Source organism: Salvelinus alpinus, chromosome 21 (genome assembly GCF_045679555.1).
Source record: "Salvelinus alpinus chromosome 21, SLU_Salpinus.1, whole genome shotgun sequence".
NCBI lineage: Eukaryota > Metazoa > Chordata > Actinopteri > Salmoniformes > Salmonidae > Salvelinus > Salvelinus alpinus.
The window spans coordinates 34,594,548-34,617,652 of record NC_092106.1 but is presented as its reverse complement, the minus strand read 5'-3'; the positions used below and the strand labels follow the sequence as shown (position 1 = coordinate 34,617,652).

Here is a 23,105-nt window from a genome sequence, read left to right as displayed (position 1 = left end):
GGTGTGTGTGCATGTGTCTGTCAGCAGATCTTAACCCTATTAAACATTTAATCAAATCAAATTTTATTGGTCACATACACATGGTAGATGTTAATGCGAGTGTAGTGAAATGCTTGTGCTTCTAGTTCCGACAGTGAGGTAATATCTAACAAGTAATCTAAAAAATTACCCAACAACTACCTAATACACACAAATCTAAATGGGTGAATGAGAATATGTACATATAAGTATATGGATGAGTGATGGCCGAGCGGCATAGGCAAGGTGCAATAGATGGTATAAAATACGGTATATACATGTGATATGGGGCGGCAGGTAGCCTAGTGGTTAGAGCGTTGGGCCAGTAACCGAAAGGTTGGTGGATCGAATCCCCGAGCTGACAAGGTAAAAATCTGTCGTTCTACCCCTGAACAAGGGAGTTAACCCACTGTTCCTAGTGGGTCATTGTAAATAAGAATTGTTCAGAACTGACTTGCCTAGTTAAATAAAGGTTAAATAAAATAAATGTAATGCAAGATATGTAAACATTATTAAAGTGGGAGATTCTGGAGCGGTACGTGAGACTGCGTTTTCCACCCCCATCAACACCAAATGATGGAATATCTTGAATGTTGTCGCATCCCTCCAATAGAGTTCCAGACAATTGTAGAATCTATACCAAGGCACAATGAAGCTGTTCTGGTGGCCCAACGCCCTATTAAGACACTATGTTGGTGTTTCCTTTATTTTGGTAGTTACAGTGCCTTCGGAAAGTATTCAGACCCATTGACTTGTCCACATTTTGGTATGTGTATCTAAAAATTACAATAGCATTCAGACCCTTTACTCAGTACTTTGTTGAAGCACCATTGGCAGAAATTCGCCTCGAGTCTTCTTGGGTATGACACTACAAGCTTGGAACACCTGTATTTTGAGTTTCTTCTCAAGCTGTCAGGTTGGATGGGGACCTTTGCTGCACAGCTATTTTCAGGTCTCTCCAGAGATGTTCGATTGGGTTCAAGTCCGAGCTCTGGCTGGGCCACTCAAGGACATTCAGACTTGTCTCGAAGCCACTCGTGTGTTGTCTTGGCTGTGTACTTAGAGTTGTTGTCCTGTTGGAAGATGAACCTTTGCCCCTGTCGGAGGTCCTGAGTGCTCTGGAGCAGGATCATCAAGGATCCCTTTGTACTTTGCTCTGTTCATCTTTCCCTCAATCCTGGCTAGTCTCCCAGTCCCTGCCACTGAAAAACATCCCCACAGCACGATGCTACCATCACCATGCTTCACCGTAGGGGTGGTGCCAGGTTTCCTCCAGACTTGACGCTTGGAATTAAGGTCAAAGAGTTCAATCCTGGTTTCATCAGACCAGAGAATCTTGTTTCTCGTGGTCTGAGAGACTTTAGGTGCTTTACGACAAACTCCAAGCGGGCTGTCATGAGCCTTTTACTGAGGAGTGGCTTCCTTCTGGCCACTCTACCACAAAGGCCTGATTGGTGGAGTGCTGCAGAGATGGTAGTCCTTCTGGAAGGTTCTCCCATCTCCACAGAGGAACTCCGGAGCTCTGTCAGAGTGACCATCGGGTTCTTGGTCAACTCCCTGACCAACACCCTCCTCCCCTGATTGCTCAGTTTGGCCAGGCAGCCAACTCTAGGAAGAGTCTTGGAGGTTCCAAACTTCTTCCATTTTAGAATGATGGAGAACACTGTGTTCTTAAAGACCTTCAATGCTGCAGACATTTTTTGGTACCCTTCCCCAGATCTGTGCTTCAACACAATGCTGTCTCGGAGCTCTACGGACAATTCCTTCAACCTCATCGCTTGGTTTTTGCTCTGTCGTGCACTGTCAACTGTGGGACCTTATATAGGAAAGGTGTGTGCCTTTCCAAATCATGTCCAATCAATTGAATTTACCACAGGTGGACTCTAATCAAGTTGTAGAAACATTTCAAGGATGATCAATGGAAACAGGATGCACCTGAGCTCAATTTCAAGTACCATAGCAAAGGGTTTGAATACTTATTGGTATTTGATTTTACATTTTAATACATTTGCTAAAACGTATAAAAACCCGTTTTCACTTTGTCATTATAGGGTATTGTATGTAGATTGCTGAGGATTGTATTTATTTAATGAATTTTAGAATAAGGCTGTACTGTAACAATATGTGGAAAAAGTCAAGGGGTCTGAAGACTTTCCAAAGACACTGTACATGTAGGTCTTTTCCTCCATTAGCTTTTTCTTTCTCTGAAAACACGTCGCTGATTAGCAGGAATGTTGCCTAGAAAGTCCAAAGTGACATGTTTAACTGACCATTAGACTGGGAATGACTTTGCTCAAACCGGTTTCTTCAGGTGAACAGTCCAGCTGCATGTAATAAGTCGTAAACAGGGCTGTGGAATGGGTTCCCTTTGGTAAATGTGTTAGCCATTAAGACAAGACAAGGAGTAGTGTCCATTTCTGACGGGCCCATTGTGAAAGGTGTCTTAAAATGCTGCTGCTGTGCACAGACAGTCTGTGCCACCAACAGCAGGACCTGTGGCTTTCTGCCCGGGGCTGTCATGTCCAGACGACCCCCTCTCTTCCTCCAGCTGAGACTCTTCCCTAAACAAACACAATGACACATTCCAGACACAGACCCTTAACTCTCCCTTATCCTGATGCTGCTGCAACCTTCTTATAAAACAACCCAAATTCTCCTTTATTTCTCCCCCCGTTCTCTAGTATGGAGAGCAGAGCAGACAGAACTTCAAGGCCAGAGGAAGCCCAAGGCGACATTAATATTCTGGTTTCCTTACATAACCTGATCACGGATTCTTGTTCTACAGCCAAAAATGAACATTTCTTAGATTTTTCACAGACCTGAAAAGTGGTCTCCTGATGTGGTTTAGACATTGTTGTGCACTTAAAGATCACAATTTGATGTTCTATTTAGAAAAGTGTGATTTTGAGAGTGAAAACCACAAACGGAATTTGAATATTATAAGATTTTATAGAGCCACCACACTCCACTCTACACAATCTGTCTGTGGTGCAGCCCCAGAATGTGAGCCATCAGGTTCTCCCTCCCTGGTACAATTCCCATGAACCCCCTTGTATGATGGTGACATTACATCAGTAGTTTCTCTCAAGCCCCAGCCCCCACTGACAGGGTATGACCAACAGAATGACATACATTTACAGTAGGAAAACAATGGGGGAAAAGGGTGTATCTACATGACCAACCACTGATACAGCAGGAGCCTCCGGGGACTAAAGATTCATGCTGCAACAGGCTGAAATATGTAACTGTGAGATAGCTGTCAGGAACCTAGTCCTGTGTTCTTCCTGTTTAACCAGGCCCAGGGTTGCTGTGGGAATGACTGATCATGCTCCACATAAATACAACTGACATGTTCTGTTTCCTATCAGGTCCTTTAACTCCATAACTGGTAGGACTTAGGGCCAGGTTGGGACATGCACCTTGTTAACTCAAGTGTGCACCAGCAAGAGACCGTTGTTTGGTCGTTGTTTGGTTAGCCATGTTCCTATAGCGCTCATGTGAATGCAGAATTTTCAAAACAAATGGCCACTGGATTGATGAAAATAATCATGATATCATTCTGCCAGGTAGGCATTGGCTACTTTGTAGTTAACATTTAATTGAGAAGGATTCTGGGAAAGCCTTTCCATCTCTACTAGAATGTTATCATTAGCATCATCGCTAACTCCTACATGTGTAGGCATACACGCGCACGTCACGGACAAACGGGCATACCTGTGCTGTTTCAAAACGCTGCAGGAAAATACAAATCACTGATTCATTTTGTTAATATCTGATGAGTAACTTGGGAAAATGTCGGAATTTTCTAATAAGTTCAATACATTTAGTTGATTTCCTACTACAGTTCAGTACATTTAATAATTGTTGAATTCCATTTTAATCTCTGTATTCCATGATTCCATTCGCAACACCGATTTCATAGAGTTTTGGTGTGTTTGTCTCAGTGCGCCAGAGGTGTGATTTTATAGGGCCCTAGAGGTGTGGTGTGTTTGTCTCATTGCGCCAGAGAGGTGTGCCTAGAATACAGAGTAGCTCAGCCTGAGCATCAACTCACCTCCTCTTCTATAGTACTGCTCTCTCTCTGCTGAGGCTGGAACAGGCTGGCTTTTGGTACGGCACACAGAGCACCACAAATTATAGCCTTCCTAAAGAGGGCTTCACTTCCTTTACAGGAAAACATGGTGGTTTCTGGCCTTACAGTAACCCCGGTGATACTCACAGTTTGTTATTTATCAAAGGACATTGTAGCAGAATTGAAATGAGTCATACTGATTCACGGTTTTCTGTGCTGCAGCAACAAGGCTGCCTGCAGGTAGTCCTACACGATTACTAGCTAAACGTATAGGGGGATAAGCTTTTATAATTTCTTGTGTTTTTTTGTTCTACCTTGTTATTTTGAGTATTACATTGTTATTGATTACCGCATTGTTGGGTTTAGAGTAGCAAGAAAGGCATTTCACTGTATTTGTGGTGCATGTGACACTAAAACTTGAAACTTGATAAGAACTAGTATTTTCTAGCACTGCCAAGCTGCTGCTTGAGACTAATGAACACAGTTTGGAGTTGTGGAGTTTAAACCAACTGTCTCCAGCTGGAGAGACAAACAGAGCAGACACTGTTCTTCCTCTTATAATTACAGTCACAAACAGTCGCTTCAGAATGCAACAGAAATTCTCCTTTATCGGTCTGGGTGAAAGATAAACACACTAACAGGTCATGTAATTGTAAAAAAATTATAATCCACTTACTGAGTGGGGCGCCGAACAGCACAGTGTCCAAGGCCTTGAGCTGCAGCTTCTGAACATGGCTTCGATCCAGCATCTTCAGAATGGACACAGTCAGAGTGACGTTCTTCACAGCCAGCCTGAAGGGAACAGACAGATTGAGATTTTCCAGTGCAGTCACAGGAACATTGAGGAAGAGCGCAAGACCAGGAGGGTTAGTATGAAGGATGCTATAGGTTCATTTACCTGGGCATGACAGTGCCGTTGAAGTGCATCTTGCGGAAGGCGTCCACATACTGCGGCAGCTCCACGTAGATGAGCCAATTCTCCACATCGTCCACTGTCCAGTTGCACACTGCAATACAAAAACATGATATTACCTCTCTCTCTCTCTCTGACCGTTTCAGATGAGACGTTTCAGTAATCCCCATCACTGGTTGTACGCCAACTTTGAGCCAACGCCGACCCACACACAGAGAACATCTGTGATTCTGCTTTATATCTTAGGAGTGTATCCAAAATCCCTTACAGGTATCCTCTATCATAACACACTGTTAAATGTAGCTACACACGTTAGACATCTCTTAATAAAAGACAGAGTAAGGGAAACAGGACTGGCAGGGAGTCAGCAGCAGTGTGGTGTGGGCACAGGCTGCCTAGTCAGCTGGGTGGGTTAATGTGCTGCTGGGTGGGTTAATGTGTTGCTGCCTAGCTAGCTAGCTGGGTTAATGTGTTGCTGCCTAGCTAGCTAGCTGGGTGGGTTAATGTGTTGCTGCCTAGCTAGCTGGGTGGGTTAATGTGTTGCTGCCTAGCTAGCTAGCTGGGTGGGTTAATGTGTTGCTGCCTAGCTAGCTAGCTGGGTGGGTTAATGTGCTGCTGCCTGGCTAGCTAGCTGGGTGGGTTAATGTGCTGCTGCCTGGCTAGCTAGCTGGTTGGGTTAATGTGCTGCTGCCTGGCTAGCTAGCTGGTTGGGTTAATGTGCTGCTGCCTGGCTAGCTAGCTAGGTGGGTTAATGTGCTGCTGCCTGGCTAGCTAGCTGGGTTAATGTGCTGCTGCCTGGCTAGCTAGCTGGGTGGGTTAATGTGCTGCTGTCTGGCTAGCTAGCTGGGTGGGTTAATGTGCTGATACCTGGCTAGCTAGCTGGGTGGGTTAATGTGCTGCTGCCTGGCTAGCTAGCTGGGTGGGTTAATGTGCTGCTGCCTGGCTAGCTAGCTGGGTGGGTTAATGTGCTGCTGTCTGGCTAGCTAGCTGGGTGGGTTAATGTGCTGCTGTCTGGCTAGCTAGCTGGGTTAATGTGATGTTGCCTGGCTAGTTATCTGGGTGGGTTAATGTGTTGCTGCCTAGCTAGCTAGCTGGGTGGGTTAATGTGCTGATACCTGGCTAGCTAGCTGGGTGGGTTAATGTGCTGCTGCCTGGCTAGCTAGCTGGGTGGGTTAATGTGCTGCTGCCTGGCTAGCTAGCTGGGTGGGTTAATGTGCTGCTGCCTGGCTAGCTAGCTGGGTTAATGTGCTGCTGCCTGGCTAGCTAGCTGGGTGGGTTAATGTGCTGCTGCCTGGCTAGCTAGCTGGGTGGGTTAATGTGCTGCTGCCTGGCTAGCTAGCTGGGTGGGTTAATGTGCTGCTGCCTGGCTAGCTAGCTGGGTGGATGAATGTGCTGCTGCCTGGCTAGCTAGCTGGGTGGATGAATGTGCTGCTGCCTGGCTAGCTAGCTGGGTGGGTGGGTTAATGTGTTGCTGCCTAGCTAGCTAGCTGGATGAATGTGCTGCTGCATGCTGCTGGCCTGAGCACAGACAATTTCCTGGCTCCCAACCTCCGCTCTGAGCCCCCTGACAGGAAGCTGCAATGCAGAGAGACTGAGACAACCAGAAAGGGGGTTGGGGGGGGGTGAAAGAGATTTGGAGAAACAGGGGAAAGAGCAGCAAGGTAGGGAGAGGGAAGGGTTGAATGAGAGAGAAGGAGATGAAGAGAGCGGGAGGAAGAAGAGGTGAGGGACAAAGAGAAGAGAAAAGAGAGGTAGATGTGAAAAGCCATGAACGGTATATGATAAACGGGACAGAGTACTGCCAGCAGAACAAGGAGGCGTAGGTGGTACGTCAGTGTGGATGGTTGCTATCTGTGTGTGTATATGTTATGATGACAGGGCCACTGATCACCCTCTGCCAGGATGCTTGAGCTGCTAAGTGGTCTGCACTTTACTTGACAATGCTGACATACCAGCTAATAAGTTTGACTGCTGTAGCTGGGATGGTTGGGCAGCAAAAACTCTCCCTTACCTACAGTCACCACACAAAACATCAAGCATTCAATCTAATTACTGAAGATAAAAGCGTAAATACAATGCAGTACTGTAAAACAGACAAAGCACAGGGAGTGTAGCTAACACGGTATCAGTCAGCAGTGAGACATCACACAAGGTGGGCTGGACCAGCAGAGCTCTGGGAAGAGAACACACTGTACCGAATGAGATTCATCGTCTGAGACTCTCTTATATGCAAACAGATGCACTGAGTGGGGCAGCGTGCCTGGAGGGGAGGCTTGTTTGTGCTGCTAGTCTGAAAAGAGCAGAGAGAGTGGGGAGCTGCAGCAACACTACGGTGTTAGTTCCAGCACCTTCAGAACCCTTCCAGGTATTCCACAGGTCTTCCACACTGATGAACTGGTCGTCTCCGTGGAAACTGTTGTGCTTGGCTTTGGGATCGTGGTAGTTCAGGTCCTCCCTTAGGAACTGGAGGTCACCGAGGTCACATAGGGGGGAGAGAAGGGAAGAGAGGTGTCAATCAAATCAGCCAGAAGGATTATGTGGCCTGTCACTTATAGGATGATGTCAGAGCAGAGGGATCAAACCGTTTCATCCAGGCTGAGGTAGACTTAGGAGACTGCAAAGTGTTAGCTTGCTCAGAGAATAACCAACAGAGAAGCAAGCCTTGTGCGTCCCTGTGCCTGCAGTGTGCATCCGGCCTTGTAACATTATCACAGTGTTCATGACAAGCAGTAGAGGAGGCTGTGGGGAACAGCCAGGAACCCCATTATTTACTCACACTGTGAGAAGGGGCTAGAAAACACTTGGTCTTTTATGACTGAATGTCAATTAAGATCGAGACATTGTCTTAATAGGTGAATGTCAATAAAGATCTATAGGTTTGAGCATGCACATGTGTCATTTTCCACTGAAGCTTTACTGGCCTGAAAACCTGTGATGTAAAGTACAAACCTATAACTCCATTGCTAACAGATGTGGACACATCATTTGATGATGAGGAACACAAAACAGGAAATCAGGTGTTCCTCTTTCTACTCTAAACACTCGACCAATATTCCAATCTAATGAGCCTACTGTAAGTAATACCGGACACATTGAGTGTCTCCAGTTCTCTTGAGCAACAGCATAGCAGTGCAGCGACAGGGCTTAGCTGACATTATGTTTCATCCATTTCTAGCCAGCCCCCATGCTGTTATCATACCATTTCTTTGACAAAATAGCCAAAGAGCTGATGTTTTAAAAATCCTAGTATGGTGTGTTCAACATGTGTTTTTTAGTTGTGTCATGTTACAATTATCTTATCTTGTTTTAAATGTAGTTCTGTCCTTGAGCTGTTCTTGTCTATTAATGTTCTGTATTATGTCATGTTTCGTGTGGACCCAAGGAAGAGCAACTGCTGCTTTCGCAACAGCTAATAGAGATCCTAATAAAATTCCAAAACATGATCAAAAAAAACTATTATTTCTTTAAGAAGTGCCCAGGCATCAGAGCTGCTTTGGTCCGAACGCTCCACATGTTTTGTTCAGCCTTCCTCAGTGTTGGCTCTGAGCCAGGACTGGTACCAGAGATATGTGCTTAATTCACAGGCTGGCTGCTTTTAGGATCATCAACCAGAGCCAGTGTCTCCTTCTCTAAAACTGCTCAGCCCCTGCAGAGGAAGAAACCTCCGGCTGCCGTACAGGCCTCTCCTCTCCCAGCCTGCCCTACTACTGGATGCAGTGCAAGAGAGAAGCCTGCTACGGGGACGGTAGAGGGCAGGCCACATCGGTGTCATTTTAGCAGCCCTGACCTCTGACTGCAGACATTCTTTTCAATGTTTTTTTGTTCAACCTTTATTTAACTAGCAAGTCAGTTAAGAACATATTCTTATTTACAATGACGGCCTACACCGGCCAAACCTGGACAGCGCTGGGCCAATTGTGCACCACCCTATGGGACTCCCAATCACGGCCAGTTGTGACACAGCCTGGATTCGAACCAGGGTGTCTGTAGTGACACCTCTAGCGCTGAGATGCAGTGCCTTAGACCGCTGCGCCTCTTGGGAGCCCAATGCCTGGCCAGGAAGTGGACAAATCCACCACTTACTTCAATAGCAAAATAAAGGCCATTACCAGGCAGCCATTAACTAATCTCATTATCTCTGGCCATCTTGGGAAGGAGTCCCTGCTGGTGGATGACAGGGGATTAGAGTTACTCACCCCGTCCGTCTCTGACACGTCCACATTTCCATTAGCATCATCATCCATTTGCTTGTGGATACTGCGGATCGCCTCGAAACTGAGGATGGTATTCTCATCGTGGCACCGAGGCTCGTCGATGCGACAGAGTTCTGAGGGAGAAAAGACAAGTTCAACCTGAGTCAGAGCTCGTACTGAAGTTTGAAGTGATAGCAGTTGTACAGGGCTCCCAACAACACCTGATATGTTCTCCATCATACTAGGCTTGGGCGGTAAACTGTATAACAGGGTATTTTGAAAAACTGATGGTATGACAGTTTGGGGTGCCCTAAAGCTACACCACTGCTTATAACTAAGTTAACTATCCAAGATGTGCCAAATAAATCATCTCCAACTCAGGGCTCCAGCTATGCATTTGGTTTGCTAACTTGCTAGCTAAGCCCTAGCGTCCAAATCAAGCTTCTTGGTTACAGCAGAGACAATCAACCCATCCTGGATCAAGATCCCTGCTGCCTAAAGTCGTTTTGTGTGTCAAAACAAAAATACATAGTTATTTTGGGGGGGAAATAAGCAGTGCCCCATGTGTGCTGCCGGTAATATCGTTTCCCCGGTATGGTACAGGAATGGTTTGAAGATATAAACATCTGGATAGAGCCCATCCCTACATCATACAGTAGGACTAGTGGCTATCGACCTGTAACACACCGCAGCTTATGGGTAGGCCAACAGCCAAAACTCTGTCCACCTTGAAACCATCCCGAGCCATTTGTTCAAATCCCCATAGTAACCTGGGAGCTTTGCTGCTCACAGCAGAAAAGCATAGGGATGCTAAATTTAGCTGAGCGTTAACTAAACCTAGCAAGAGGCTATTTATAACCAGGCTGTGTCCAGCTGTATGGTTACATTGGAGAATGGTGGGGAGGGTAGGAGTTTGCTTTCTTTTCAACAGTGTAAGCAGAGTGTTGCCTACACTCAATGTGACATGGGTGCTGATATGTCATCAATCCCAGTGCAACACGTGTGTAGGGAAGTAGAGTTCTAGTGAGGGAAAAGTCAATGACAAGAGGGAACTATGAGGGCAAAACATACAAATCATGATTCATTACTAGGCTGACGTCATTTTCCTTTGCATAGCCTACTAGTAGGCCCATTAAACTAAGTGTCCTTTAATATAGAGCACATGGAAAAATTCGATAAAAATGTGATTCTATACATGACTTGTGAAAGCGTAAAATGTCCCTCGTCATGTTTTTCCGACTACTAGAAAAAAAATTACGAACTTAACCCCAACATTTCTTCAAGTTTTAACCCTCATTGTAAAGCCCAAGTTATGTTCTTGCTTTGATAAATAATAATCTTCAGAAATAACTTTGTCATGTGAATAGTGATTAAGTCCGTCCCTCATTAAAAGGTCAACCCTGTTACTTGAACTGAACTCTTGTTTTAATATGGTAAAGGCCTATTCCTTTTTAAATAATTTTTATAAAGAAACATTGAACATCTAATAGACAAATAACAGTGTTATTTGTGTTGGTTCTACTCTTTCTCCATTTTATGGTGGAAAAACAACTTGTAGAGCATAACACGTCAACCCTGTTACCAAAAACAACTTGTAGAGCATAACACGTCAACCCAGTTACCAAAAACAACTTGTAGAGCATAACACGTCAACCCAGTTACCAAAAACAACTTGTAGAGCATAACACGTCAACCCAGTTACCAAAAACAACTTGTAGAGCATAACACGTCAACCCTGTTACCAAAAACAACTTGTAGAGCATAACACGTCAACCCTGTTACCAAAAACAACTTGTAGAGCATAACACGTCAACCCTGTTACCAAAAACAACTTGTAGAGCATAACACGTCAACCCTGTTACCAAAAACAACTTGTAGAGCATAACACGTCAACCCTGTTACCAAAAACAACTTGTAGAGCATAACACGTCAACCCTGTTACCAAAAACAACTTGTAGAGCATAACACGTCAACCCTGTTACCAAAAACAACTTGTAGAGCATAACACGTCAACCCTGTTACCAAAAACAACTTGTAGAGCATAACACGTCAACCCTGTTACCAAAAACAACTTGTAGAGCATAACACGTCAACCCTGTTACCAAAAACAACTTGTAGAGCATAACACGTCAACCCTGTTACCAAAAACAACTTGTAGAGCATAACACGTCAACCCTGTTACCAAAAACAACTTGTAGAGCATAACACGTCAACCCTGTTACCAAAAACAACTTGTAGAGCATAACACGTCAACCCTGTTACCAAAAACAACTTGTAGAGCATAACACGTCAACCCTGTTACCAAAAACAACTTGTAGAGCATAACACGTCAACCCTGTTACCAAAAACAACTTGTAGAGCATAACACGTCAACCCTGTTACCAAAAACAACTTGTAGAGCATAACACGTCAACCCTGTTACCAAAAACAACTTGTAGAGCATAACACGTCAACCCTGTTACCAAAAACAACTTGTAGAGCATAACACGTCAACCCTGTTACCAAAAACAACTTGTAGAGCATAACACGTCAACCCTGTTACCAAAAACAACTTGTAGAGCATAACACGTCAACCCTGTTACCAAAAACAACTTGTAGAGCATAACACGTCAACCCTGTTACCAAAAACAACTTGTAGAGCATAACACGTCAACCCTGTTACCAAAAACAACTTGTAGAGCATAACACGTCAACCCTGTTACCAAAAACAACTTGTAGAGCATAACACGTCAACCCTGTTACCAAAAACAACTTGTAGAGCATAACACGTAAACCCTGTTACCAAAAACAACTTGTAGAGCATAACACGTCAACCCTGTTACCAAAAACAACTTGTAGAGCATAACACGTCAACCCTGTTACCAAAAACAACTTGTAGAGCATAACACGTCAACCCTGTTACCAAAAACAACTTGTAGAGCATAACACGTCAACCCTGTTACCAAAAACAACTTGTAGAGCATAACACGTCAACCCTGTTACCAAAAACAACTTGTAGAGCATAACACGTAAACCCTGTTACCAAAAACAACTTGTAGAGCATAACACGTCAACCCTGTTACCAAAAACAACTTGTAGAGCATAACACGTAAACCCTGTTACCAAAAACAACTTGTAGAGCATAACACATAAACCATGTTACCAAAAACAACTTGTAGAGCATAACACGTAAACCCTGTTACCAAAAACAACTTGTAGAGCATAACACATAAACCATGTTACCAAAAACAACTTGTAGAGCATAACACATAAACCATGTTACCAAAAACAACTTGTAGAGCATAACACATAAACCATGTTACCAAAAACAACTTGTAGAGCATAACACATAAACCATGTTACCAAAAACAACTCAGTTGTTTAAAAGTTGTATAAAATGATGTTGCATGCTGAGAGTATCTCTGGGTGGATTCATGGTTATGAAATTGTTGTGTTGCATCTAAGCCTGCCTGGCCTGCAGTCTTCCCCCTTCTCCTGGGGGATTAAAAACCCTCAGCAGATCACAGATAAGGCCTTGCTTCAAGTCACAGGAAAGCCTTGTTTGGCCTGAGCTGCTGTCTGCAGACATTCTGGGCTGTGTGCAGGAGCATGACCAAGGCTGCCTCTAAGCCACAGAGATTTTCAGTGTAGCCAAGTGTCATTTCAGAAAGCTTCAATGTTCTAAGTTTCAAGTTCACAATCTCAGGTCAAAAGAATGTACCTTCTATGTCTTTGCAATGTAGTCTACATGATGAAACAGCAGGATAAAAACTATTTAAAAGCAGGCAAAATGGCTGAAAGAAGTCATAGCATAGTCCCTAAATGGGAAAAACCTTAGATCAAAGCTAAGTCTGCAAAACATTGCTGCTTGTATGACTGTGGGTTATCCTGCCCAGAAACCAGCCCAAAACAGAAATGAAATAGGGCATGGCCTAGATTAGTACAATGTCTTCAGTTATCACACTAAGAAACGTGATATCAGGTTTATTCCTGTGTGGTGCAATCTATCATGAGGAAGCACACAACAAGTGTACATGTGTGTGTTTATTTCCAGCTTGCTCTCCCATTTGCTGCACAAGGCAACTCGTAGTATTACAATACTAGGCAAGACCTACCCCGATTGGCCCATGCAGAGTGCAACGTATAGGCATGAATCAGCATAGCACAGCACAAGGCAGGCAGGAGCTTCTCTGGCATGGAATACTGCTGCAGATTTATTTATGACAAAGACTTAATTAAGGCAGCAAGGGCTGAAAAGAAAATGGCAACAAAGCCAGAAAAGTAAAGCTGTGGAATTGCACTCTATCAAGCAGCCTAGCTGTAGGCAACTACAGAAAAGGGGTCAATTGTTAAACTTGTTTGGATCCACAAAAGTCACTATACCCGACCGGTCAAGATCTAGAGCAAGCCAGCCACAGAGGCTACGACAGGTGGCCATTGTGGAATCAATTCTATAATAGCCAGGCATATCAACAAACACCACCACAGCTGACACATCCTCACCTAAAGACTCATACATTCCCCATTGTGTGTGTGACTGTTCATGTTCATTTGTTAAAGCGCCCAGTTTTGCAGTCATTTTTCATATCCTGCCAGTCAGACGTATATTCTGCTACAGTTGTGTGTAATTATGTGAGGAATGTGTTGAGTCAGGATAGGCTAATAAGATAATTGAATACAGGTATATGTGGTTATGAGAGGTAGTGAGAGTAGTTGAAAGCAAGAATAGAGAACATGTTTTGCTCTTACCTTTTCATCCTTGTTTTAGCTCAAATCCTGATTTTAACCATAGATGTATACAATCTATTTTTCAAATAAATGCTCAATTTTGGAGTAAAACTGTTCCTGACTTCAAGAAGCCTTTATGTGCAGGAGGGAACGGCCAACTTGGTTACACACCCTCCCACTCTACTGGGAACTCCAACAAGAAAATAAAGAAATGAATAAAAGTGTAAGTATGCTACAACAAGCTGCTAATCCATCAACTGCCATGCTGTCAGGTTGCCCATAGCTGCTTGTTAAGACATGTTAACATTCTTTGACTGTAAAGCCTTCTATTCAACACATACAGGCAGCAGCATATGCCACATAAATGTGCCACTGCACTGCAGCAGAAAGTGGGGTGGAGCATTTCTGATCAAAAACAGTATTTCCTCTGCCATAACTAGGCTCTACAGCTGCAATGGAAGGCAGTGAATCTCAAACATCGTGGCAGCTTGACTCTAAAGTCACACCCCTATTGGTCCCCATTTCAGGTGCAATGAGTAGCCTATCTGAGCAATCTTGTGCCAGCGTACAGCCTTTAGCAAACAGAGTAACCGAAGCTAATAGGCCTACTACTTAGACAATAACAATGCAGCTCTAAATGAAAGCCTCCTGGCTAATATGGCTCCAGATAACCAAATAACAAACTCTTTTCAGGTCAACCTGTTCGTTAATTCAACAATCTAACAGCATAAATCCTGCTGGGGGCTCCAAATCAACCCACGCAAGTCAGTGTGCTGAATACAGCTAGCCTACTAGATAAAAGGTTAAGTCTAAAACCCAAGGGTGTGGTGGTGCTGGTTGAAAAAGTAACTTTTTGGGCTGTTTTCTGTGCATTTGAAAATACCAGAGTGTCTACATTCCAGAACTGCAGCCCAGTACTTCAGCAAACACGGCCATATTGAAAAAATAATGACGTTTATCACCTGCAGCTCTCACACACCCTCTTCCTCATTTGGTTTGCAAACAAGATGGATATTAAATATTTACATACGAGACTACCTTTTCAAAGAGGTTTAAGTTATCTAACCCTCTGTGTATTCGCTTGTAGAAGACTGAACACACACTTGCCCTCTGCACCACTCCACCGGTGTAATGACTGTTTCCATCCTGACTCCAGGATGCCCAACCAGGCTTACTGTAGCTGGCAGTAGTCTGTAGTAGTCAACCCTCTCCAGGCCCGAGTCTCTTCATCACACAAATGCCACAAGCTAGTTAAACTGTTTCTGAGCACAGACAACCTATACATTATCTATGTGGGTAGCTAGGCCACATTCACTGAATGTCTCACCACCAACAGGTCCAACAGACCACTACAACAGTCTTCAATTGTTTTACCACAAATGCAATCTTTATTGGAGATGGGTGACTGTGACAGCCAACATGTATCACTCCATGACTGGGCCTGTCCAATTCAGCTGAAGCCTTTACACAGTCTGGCCTCATTGCATGACGTCAAATCAAAAAACCTCTCAAGTAGAGGCACAATTACTGTAAGTGGTATAGAATAGGCTAACTTTCAAAAGTCATGGCCGAGAGTAGTCTTCAAAGCTATTGTTATTCATTTCTAAATGTCTCCATTTTTTAGGAATAGGCTTACAATAGTTAAGGGCCCCTTGGACAGGAAGCATGGCACTACATGATACATTACAAATGCCACAAGTTCAACATCAACACTGTTCATGTGCAATCATAGGAGCCCTGTGTAAACAGTGTTGATAAAATTATGGGCAGGCACCCAATTCACCCACAGCTGTATAAATATGATATGACTTTAGTATACATACCCACCCAAAATGGAACAAGAGGAGACTGGTTTGGTCTAAAACGAACAATGAATAGGCTAGGTCTAGGGTACTACTGTAGCCGACATGAGGCTTAGACACCTATATGATGTTCCTTACATTTTGCTAAGTCCCAAACATCTTCAGTGTCACATTGTTTAGTTAAAATAACTTATAACAATAGTTTCACACATTCCGTTTTGGAATTATATTGAATGCTGTGGCAAAACTAGTGACAATGAGTAAAATACATTTTGACTGACTTGTCAAATCGACAAGAAAAGAAAAAAACACTACCAAGATGCACGACTCCCTGACTTGACTGTGTGCCATGATCACCCGAGGACAGAGCTTAATGGAGAATGCATACCCTAACTATTCTCAGCATGGCTGCATTTAGAGCTGGCACAATTTCTAAATACAAAACTGGTACTGGAGATTCTAGTGCACTGATAATGCAACAAATGTTTACAAGTGACCAATTTTGATCACTTTGTGTATGGAGTATTGTATGAATACACACTTGCAGGCGAGCCATAATGTTTGGACATTTCTCAATGATATTTACATACCTGACACACCACTATCAATATGATGGTGGTCTGAGATGGCTTGGACCATCCAACTTTCGCTCAGGAGGCATAAGCATACAATCCACAAGGTCAACGATTTGCTGAAATCCATAATGGAGGTTTGCTAGGAAGAGGGTGGAGAATAAATGTTTTAGTGACATCTCACATGAATGTATAACGTTAGATACTGTACTAGCCTAGTGATTTAACTATGACAACTCAAGATTTCAAACCAATGACACCAATTACAAACCAATGACTTAAATTATTATTACAATCTAAAAGAACTAGCTAAAAAGTGTCAAATGAGATCACATCGGAAACTTTAAAAGCAAACTATCATCGGACAAGGCGGGTTGGTAGCCCATATCTGGGACATCTAACTTGGCTAGTTACTCAGTTTAGAAGTCACATAGTACAGGCTCTACCTGCCTACAGCCCGTAACAAAATCAGTGGTTGACTCATGCTAAACATTATCATGACCATAATACTACTAGCAAACAATTAACATGTTTAGCTATTTCAATAAAATCATTACAAGACAATATTAGCTGGATATGGATCACAAGCAATCATAGCTAACGCGTTAACAGCTAATTGACAATAAAAAATGGCTGGCTAACCAACCTTATCAAAACATAAGTGAGTTTGACAGCCAGGCCTGAATAGCGATCATAATCGGGTCAGTTGTTCCATGATTTTATAGGAAGGCATTCAATTGTAGTTATTTACCTTTCAAGACTTGTGCATTTGATGCTCTTTTTACAACTCTCGTGGTTACAGTAGAATCAAAGGCACGTCATCAATCGTAGGTCCAAACTGCAAAGAGAAACTCCTCTGTACTCCATGGATAAAGAGCTAAATTAGCTGGCTAGCTGCATATGACAAATGATTTTCCGCTCTGTTTAGCCCGCTAATGGCAATCCAAGGCAAGGGCCGAGGTGGTCGACTAACACAGACACTAAGATAAAGATAACTTAGTAACGTAATGGTTCGGGCCGCGTCTTCAGCTAGCTAACCAACGCACCAACGCAGGCTTCAGATCATTGTCAGCAGCTAATCATAGCACACGAGCTATACACAATGACAGACCGCGAGCCAACCCGTCCTCTTACGTCAATTTACTGGATAAAATACACTCGAGTAAGGAAAAAAGTACTTATGATTGATTCAAACACAGAGCGATTGTCATCCACTAACTACATGTCTGCTACAGCTGGTTTCCCCCCCACACTCAAAAAAGCTGGCTTTGGAGCTGACTCGTTCAATTCTCTGGACTGGGTTGCTTCACCTGTGAATCAAGCAATTTTAGTGAATCACTTCCTGTCACGTGCTTTTAGTAATCCTTCAAAATAAGAGTACCACCCTGTAAATGGTGTAAACGAATTATGAAGATACAATTTAAAAAATATACATATATTTATATATTTGAATATATTTATATATATATATATCATAGCACATCATAGCACACATGCACATATATATATGCATTGTTGTGGAAAAGTACCTAATTGTTATAATTGAGTAGAAGTTTTTTTTTACTTTATAGAAAATTACTCAAGGTAAAAGCGGTGTCAATGTAAATTGTCCGGTGGCGATTTTTATTAATTGTTCAGCAGTCTAATGGCTTGGGGGTAGAAGCTGTTGAGGAGCCTTTTGGTCCTAGACTTGGCACTCCAGTCCCGCTTGCCGTGCGGTAGCAGAGAAAACGTTTAAGTAGACCTTTAAAGTATTTTTACTTAAGTACTGTGTGTGTATATATATACACATTTATATATATTTATATATATTATATACATTTATATATATTTATAAATATATAAGAAATGTATTTCGACCATAGTATCCTACATTTGTACCAATATCAACACGTAATTTTTTTTTTTTTTCAGGAAATCGCCTAGGCCTTATGTTGCTAGCTGTTGCTCATGCTGGCTTCAAACACATATTAGTTCGGATGTGTTTGAGGCATAGAGATAGATAGAGAACTCTAGTGCCCAAAACTTAGTTTTAGCATGTGCAGCACCAGGACTTTCAATATTTTGAAGTAGTCAACTGGGTGGGACTTTCGTATGATTTCAGGAAGGATCCCATTATTCCATCCAGGTCACCAGGAGGGATCAGCCAGTTAATTATACTTGTGAGGAAACCATATCTGCAGGTGGCAGTATATCGCCAACCTTGGCCTTATACTTGTTCAAACAAAACACTATAGATGGCAGTGTGCACCCTTTCAGTTTGTTTGCCAACTCATAGAAGTTGTAAAATAATAACATTTACTACTTCAAAATGGATATGGCCTCAATGGCGGTGCCTGTGCTCCCAAATACGCCATAAAAGAACAGATACAATGATGCGATGTCAATATAAGTCTATGGTTAAAGCAATCATGATGAGCAGCGCATTGGATCCAACGTCACGACTACCGGAAGGTAGTTTTAACGATAGCTGGAAGACTGCAGTCTATGCTGTCCACTTCTTCAATCTGATTCTGACATTATACCTCCACCTAAAGGTGTGTGGATGTAGGCTATTACAACATACGAACGGTGGAGCTCATCGACTCATCAGTTCCACACAACTAAGCTCAAGCATGCCACCTTGAGGCTGTGGGCTACACAACGCTAACAGGAAAACAGTAAAACAGGAGGGGAGACATGATTTTATGGGGAGGCATACCATCAGAAGGGGGGGGGGGTACATCTTCTGATGGTCTTAATACCCCCATCAGAACAAATCTGAGCCTAACTGGGACAGCCAGTAGGCCTTATCATGCTAAATCCCAACTTTTTATAATAAAGGTGTATGATACACCTTGATCTGATAATATATCATAAGCTAATGATACGTCCTCGAATTCTCAGTTTAAAGGCCCAATGCAACCATATGTATATCAATATAAAATAATTTCTGGGTAACAATTAAGCACCTTACTGTAATAGTTTACCTTAAAAAAAAAAAAAAAGAAGCTTTTTAGCAACAACAAAAAATTATCAAGCAAGAATTTTGCTAGGACAATCTGGGAGTGGTCTGAAAACTGAAAACTAGCTGTTATTGGCAGAGAGGTTCAGAAACTCTCTGTTATTTGTCTATTAACCAATTTACAGACTGGTGATGTCACCAGGCAATTAGAAATCCCCACCCATGCAAACATGCTGATTAGAAGGTCCTGTGTAGATTGTATTTTCAACCAGGAACTATATCAGGAATAACACTAATTTTTAAAAAAATCACACGTTTGCAGTGTTAGTTTCATCAGCTGTTGTACAAGATGATAAAAAACACAAGAAAAACTCATTTTGACTGAAATGGGCCTCTAACGACTATGTGGTTATTCCTATTCTGTACATTTGAATGTCAAATAAGGTAATTCATTGGGTAACATTTGTATGTAAAAATCCTGTTTAATATTCTACCAGCAACGTTTATTTAAAACAATAGCTCAGGCTGTCATGGTGAGAAGACAAACTTCCTCACAGTGCTATTATTGCTCTAGCGGCTTCCTCTTCAGCGAACACTCACACTTCCTCCACTACAGCAACACTTTGCTTGACTGCTTTGACGCTCTCGGACAGATTGTAGGCTATATGTTCATACAAACCCTGCCACTGAAGATAGTATGTTTGGTGAGTCTGACTTGGTTTTAACCTTTGCATGTGTTTTATGTGCTACTACTGTATAATAGATATGTAGGCTCAGAACACAATCTTACGGAAGCACTTGAGTGACGCAACATAAAGTGAGGTAGCCTACTGCTGTTATAATTTCGGGAATGCGCTATTCTATATCAAAACACTATAGGCCTACCATAGGCAAGCAATGTTAAAATCCACTATTGTAATACTTATTTGTGACAGTTATTTTGTGTTTCATTTAGCCCGCTCAAAGTTATAAGTGTCTCTAGTGATTATATTTGGCTCTTTTTCTATGAAATGATGATGATGGTGGTGGTGAAGAACATTCACTGTAATTCATGTTGAAATATTTTCTAATTTCAGGGGTACTATTATGCCCTATTTACGCATAGCGCTTTTCTTAATTGTAGCCTAATAATCTAGGTGAATTATATTAGAAGAATATGTGATCAGAACGCTATGGCCTTGTTGATGGCCTACACTGTGAAATGCACCTATCATAGATATTCAGTGGATAGGCCAATGGTATGTGGCAGTGGTGATGAATACAAAGGTTTATTGGATTTGATATAGTATCCCCAGTCAGTGTGCAGAGCAGTACATTTCAGTGCTCCCAGTCTCAGGTCCCTGTAGGCTGGGTTGAGCTATATTCACATTTTCTCCAACATTCTCAGAGAGTAGTGGGAAGAGTCCAGCTCTCCTCTCTCACAATGAATTACAATTACTGCCTCTATTTCATACTATCCAGTCTCCACCCATATTTTGTAGTTTCGGTTTTCTCACTTGAATTCATGGGGAACATACGCCTTCTGTACTGTAACTATAAATTAAGTAGGCCCACAGATAAACATTATTTTCAAGTCGAAATGAAAGATAATAGATCAACAAAGACGGATATGAATAGAAAGTGTCAAACTGTATTGTGATATCTAGGGTGTGAAAGTGATGTTCATATCTGATAAAGTGTCAGAGCAATTTAAACCACAAACCTTACTTTTCAACAGTTTACATTTGTTGGGCCCTAGCCAGTGTCTCTTTTGGTGTAAAGTGCATCTGAAAATTGTAGCATAAAGTGCATTTCTCCCTGTGTTTCTCATGTCCAGGTGTCTGAGACAGTGAAGGGGCCAGAATGCAGAGCATCAAGTGTGTGGTGGTAGGAGACGGTGCAGTGGGGAAGACCTGCCTCCTTATCTCCTACACCACCAACGCCTTCCCCAAGGAGTACATCCCCACTGTGTTTGACAACTACAGCGCCCAGGTGACTGTGGACAGCAGGACTATTAGCCTCAACCTGTGGGACACAGCAGGCCAGGAGGAGTACGACCGCCTGCGCACCCTCTCCTACCCCCAGACCAACGTGTTTGTCATCTGCTTCTCTGTTGCCAGCCCCCCCTCCTTTGAGAACATCAAGCACAAGTGGCACCCAGAGGTCACCCACCACTGTCCCAATACGCCCATTCTGCTGGTGGGCACCAAGAAGGACCTGCGTAATGACCCAGAGGTGTTGAAGAAGCTTAAGGATCAGAACCAGACGACCATCACCCAACAGCAGGGCACCGCCCTGGCCAGGCAGATCCAAGCCATCAAGTACCTCGAATGCTCTGCCCTCAACCAAGATGGAATCAAAGAAGTGTTTGCTGAGGGTGTGCGAGCCTTTCTCAACCCACAACCTGTCGCCACCAAGAAGCCCTGTGTGCTATTGTAAAGGCAGTAGGAAACCCTGTGTGCTATTATAAAGGCAGTAGGAAACCCTGTGTGCTATTGTAAAGGCAGTAGGAAACCCTGTGTGCTATTATAAAGGCAGTAGGAAACCCTGTGTGCTATTGTAAAGGCAGTAGGAAACCCTGTGTGCTATTATAAAGGCAGTAGGAAACCCTGTGTGCTATTGTAAAGGCAGTAGGAAACCCTGTGTGCTATTATAAAGGCAGTAGGAAACCCTGTGTGCTATTGTAAAGGCAGTAGGAAACCCTGTGTGCTATTGTAAAGGCAGTAGGAAACCCTGTGTGCTATTATAAAGGCAGTAGGAAACCCTGTGTGCTATTGTAAAGGCAGTAGGAAACCCTGTGTGCTATTATAAAGGCAGTAGGAAACCCTGTGTGCTATTGTAAAGGCAGTAGGAAACCCTGTGTGCTATTGTAAAGGCAGTAGGAAACCCTGTGTGCTATTATAAAGGCAGTAGGAAACCCTGTGTGCTATTATAAAGGCAGTAGGAAACCCTGTGTGCTATTATAAAGGCAGTAGGAAACCCTGTGTGCTATTATAAAGGCAGTAGGAAACCCTGTGTGCTATTGTAAAGGCAGTAGGAAACCCTGTGTGCTATTATAAAGGCAGTAGGACACCCTGTGTGCTATTATAAAGGCAGTAGGAAACCCTGTGTGCTATTATAAAGGCAGTAGGACACCCTGTGTGCTATTATAAAGGCAGTAGGAAACGCTGTGTGCTATTGTAAAGTCAGTAGGAAACCCTGTGTGCTATTATAAAGGCAGTAGGAAACGCTGTGTGCTATTGTAAAGGCATTAGGAAACCCTGTGTGCTATTGTAAAGGCAGTAGGAAACCCTGTGTGCTATTGTAAAGGCAGTAGGAAACCATGTGTGCTATTGTAAAGGCAGTAGGAAACCCTGTGTGCTATTGTAAAGGCAGTAGAGATACTATCACAGATGCATATCCAATAGAACAATATCAATTAATTTAATGTGTGTAAACCATTGGAGTTGATTTTATTGTGAAATATGTTTTTGTTGTACTGCCAATAACAAACACTGCGATATCAAGACTTCATTAAGAAAAAAGGGGATCTCAGAGGCATTGGCTAAAGATGCATGCTTCAAAACTGACCCAATGTTAGGTAGGCGAGAAGGGCCTTGCTCAAACTTTGTCTGTCAGAATCCGTGCTTTTGTATATCCATTATTTTTCCCTCTTCCTATAAAGCAATTGACAAACAAAACCTGAGACTTGATGGGAGATACATTCACTCATTTATCTGTGTTCGAATAATTGTCAAATTTGGACATGTATGGCCTTTACAAAAGTAATTAAATAATGCACGTGTAAAAAGATAATATCAGGAATTTAATTTACTGCAGTGGGCGAAAACAGGATCACACAGTGTTTCTTGGTAGTCTTAAACAAATCTACTTTGAAACAAAAGTATAGACCTATGGGCTTAAAA

At 42.8% G+C, this 23,105-nt stretch overlaps 2 protein-coding genes across 4 annotated transcripts in view; one reads left to right on the top strand and one right to left on the bottom strand.

The window, feature by feature from the left end:
• Positions 1-17,594, bottom strand: part of LOC139548277 (stromal interaction molecule 1-like) — a 39,187-nt gene extending 21,593 nt beyond the window's left edge. For all 3 annotated transcript variants that reach the window (XM_071357850.1, XM_071357851.1, XM_071357852.1), the window contains exons 1-6: positions 17,029-17,594; positions 16,296-16,419; positions 9,200-9,330; positions 7,352-7,466; positions 4,989-5,097; positions 4,767-4,882 (exon numbers count right to left, since the gene is read on the bottom strand). In XM_071357850.1, coding sequence (XP_071213951.1) covers positions 4,767-4,882; positions 4,989-5,097; positions 7,352-7,466; positions 9,200-9,330; positions 16,296-16,407 — 583 coding nt within the window. In that variant the 5' untranslated portion in view covers positions 16,408-16,419; positions 17,029-17,594. The remainder of the gene's footprint in view (positions 1-4,766; positions 4,883-4,988; positions 5,098-7,351; positions 7,467-9,199; positions 9,331-16,295; positions 16,420-17,028) is intronic.
• A 1,873-nt stretch (positions 17,595-19,467) lies between these two features.
• Positions 19,468-22,880, top strand: LOC139548276 (rho-related GTP-binding protein RhoG-like). Its single transcript, XM_071357849.1, has 2 exons — positions 19,468-19,925; positions 21,038-22,880. Exon 2 carries the CDS (start codon positions 21,064-21,066, stop codon positions 21,637-21,639), a length of 576 nt encoding a protein of 191 aa, XP_071213950.1. The 5' UTR covers positions 19,468-19,925; positions 21,038-21,063; the 3' UTR covers positions 21,640-22,880.
• Positions 22,881-23,105: the final 225 nt, after the last annotated feature.

Bases quoted from the DNA above. Each gene is read 5' to 3' on its own strand.
- LOC139548276 (XM_071357849.1), top strand. From the start codon at position 21,064: ATGCAGAGCATCAAGTGTGTGGTGGTAGGAGACGGTGCAGTGGGGAAG.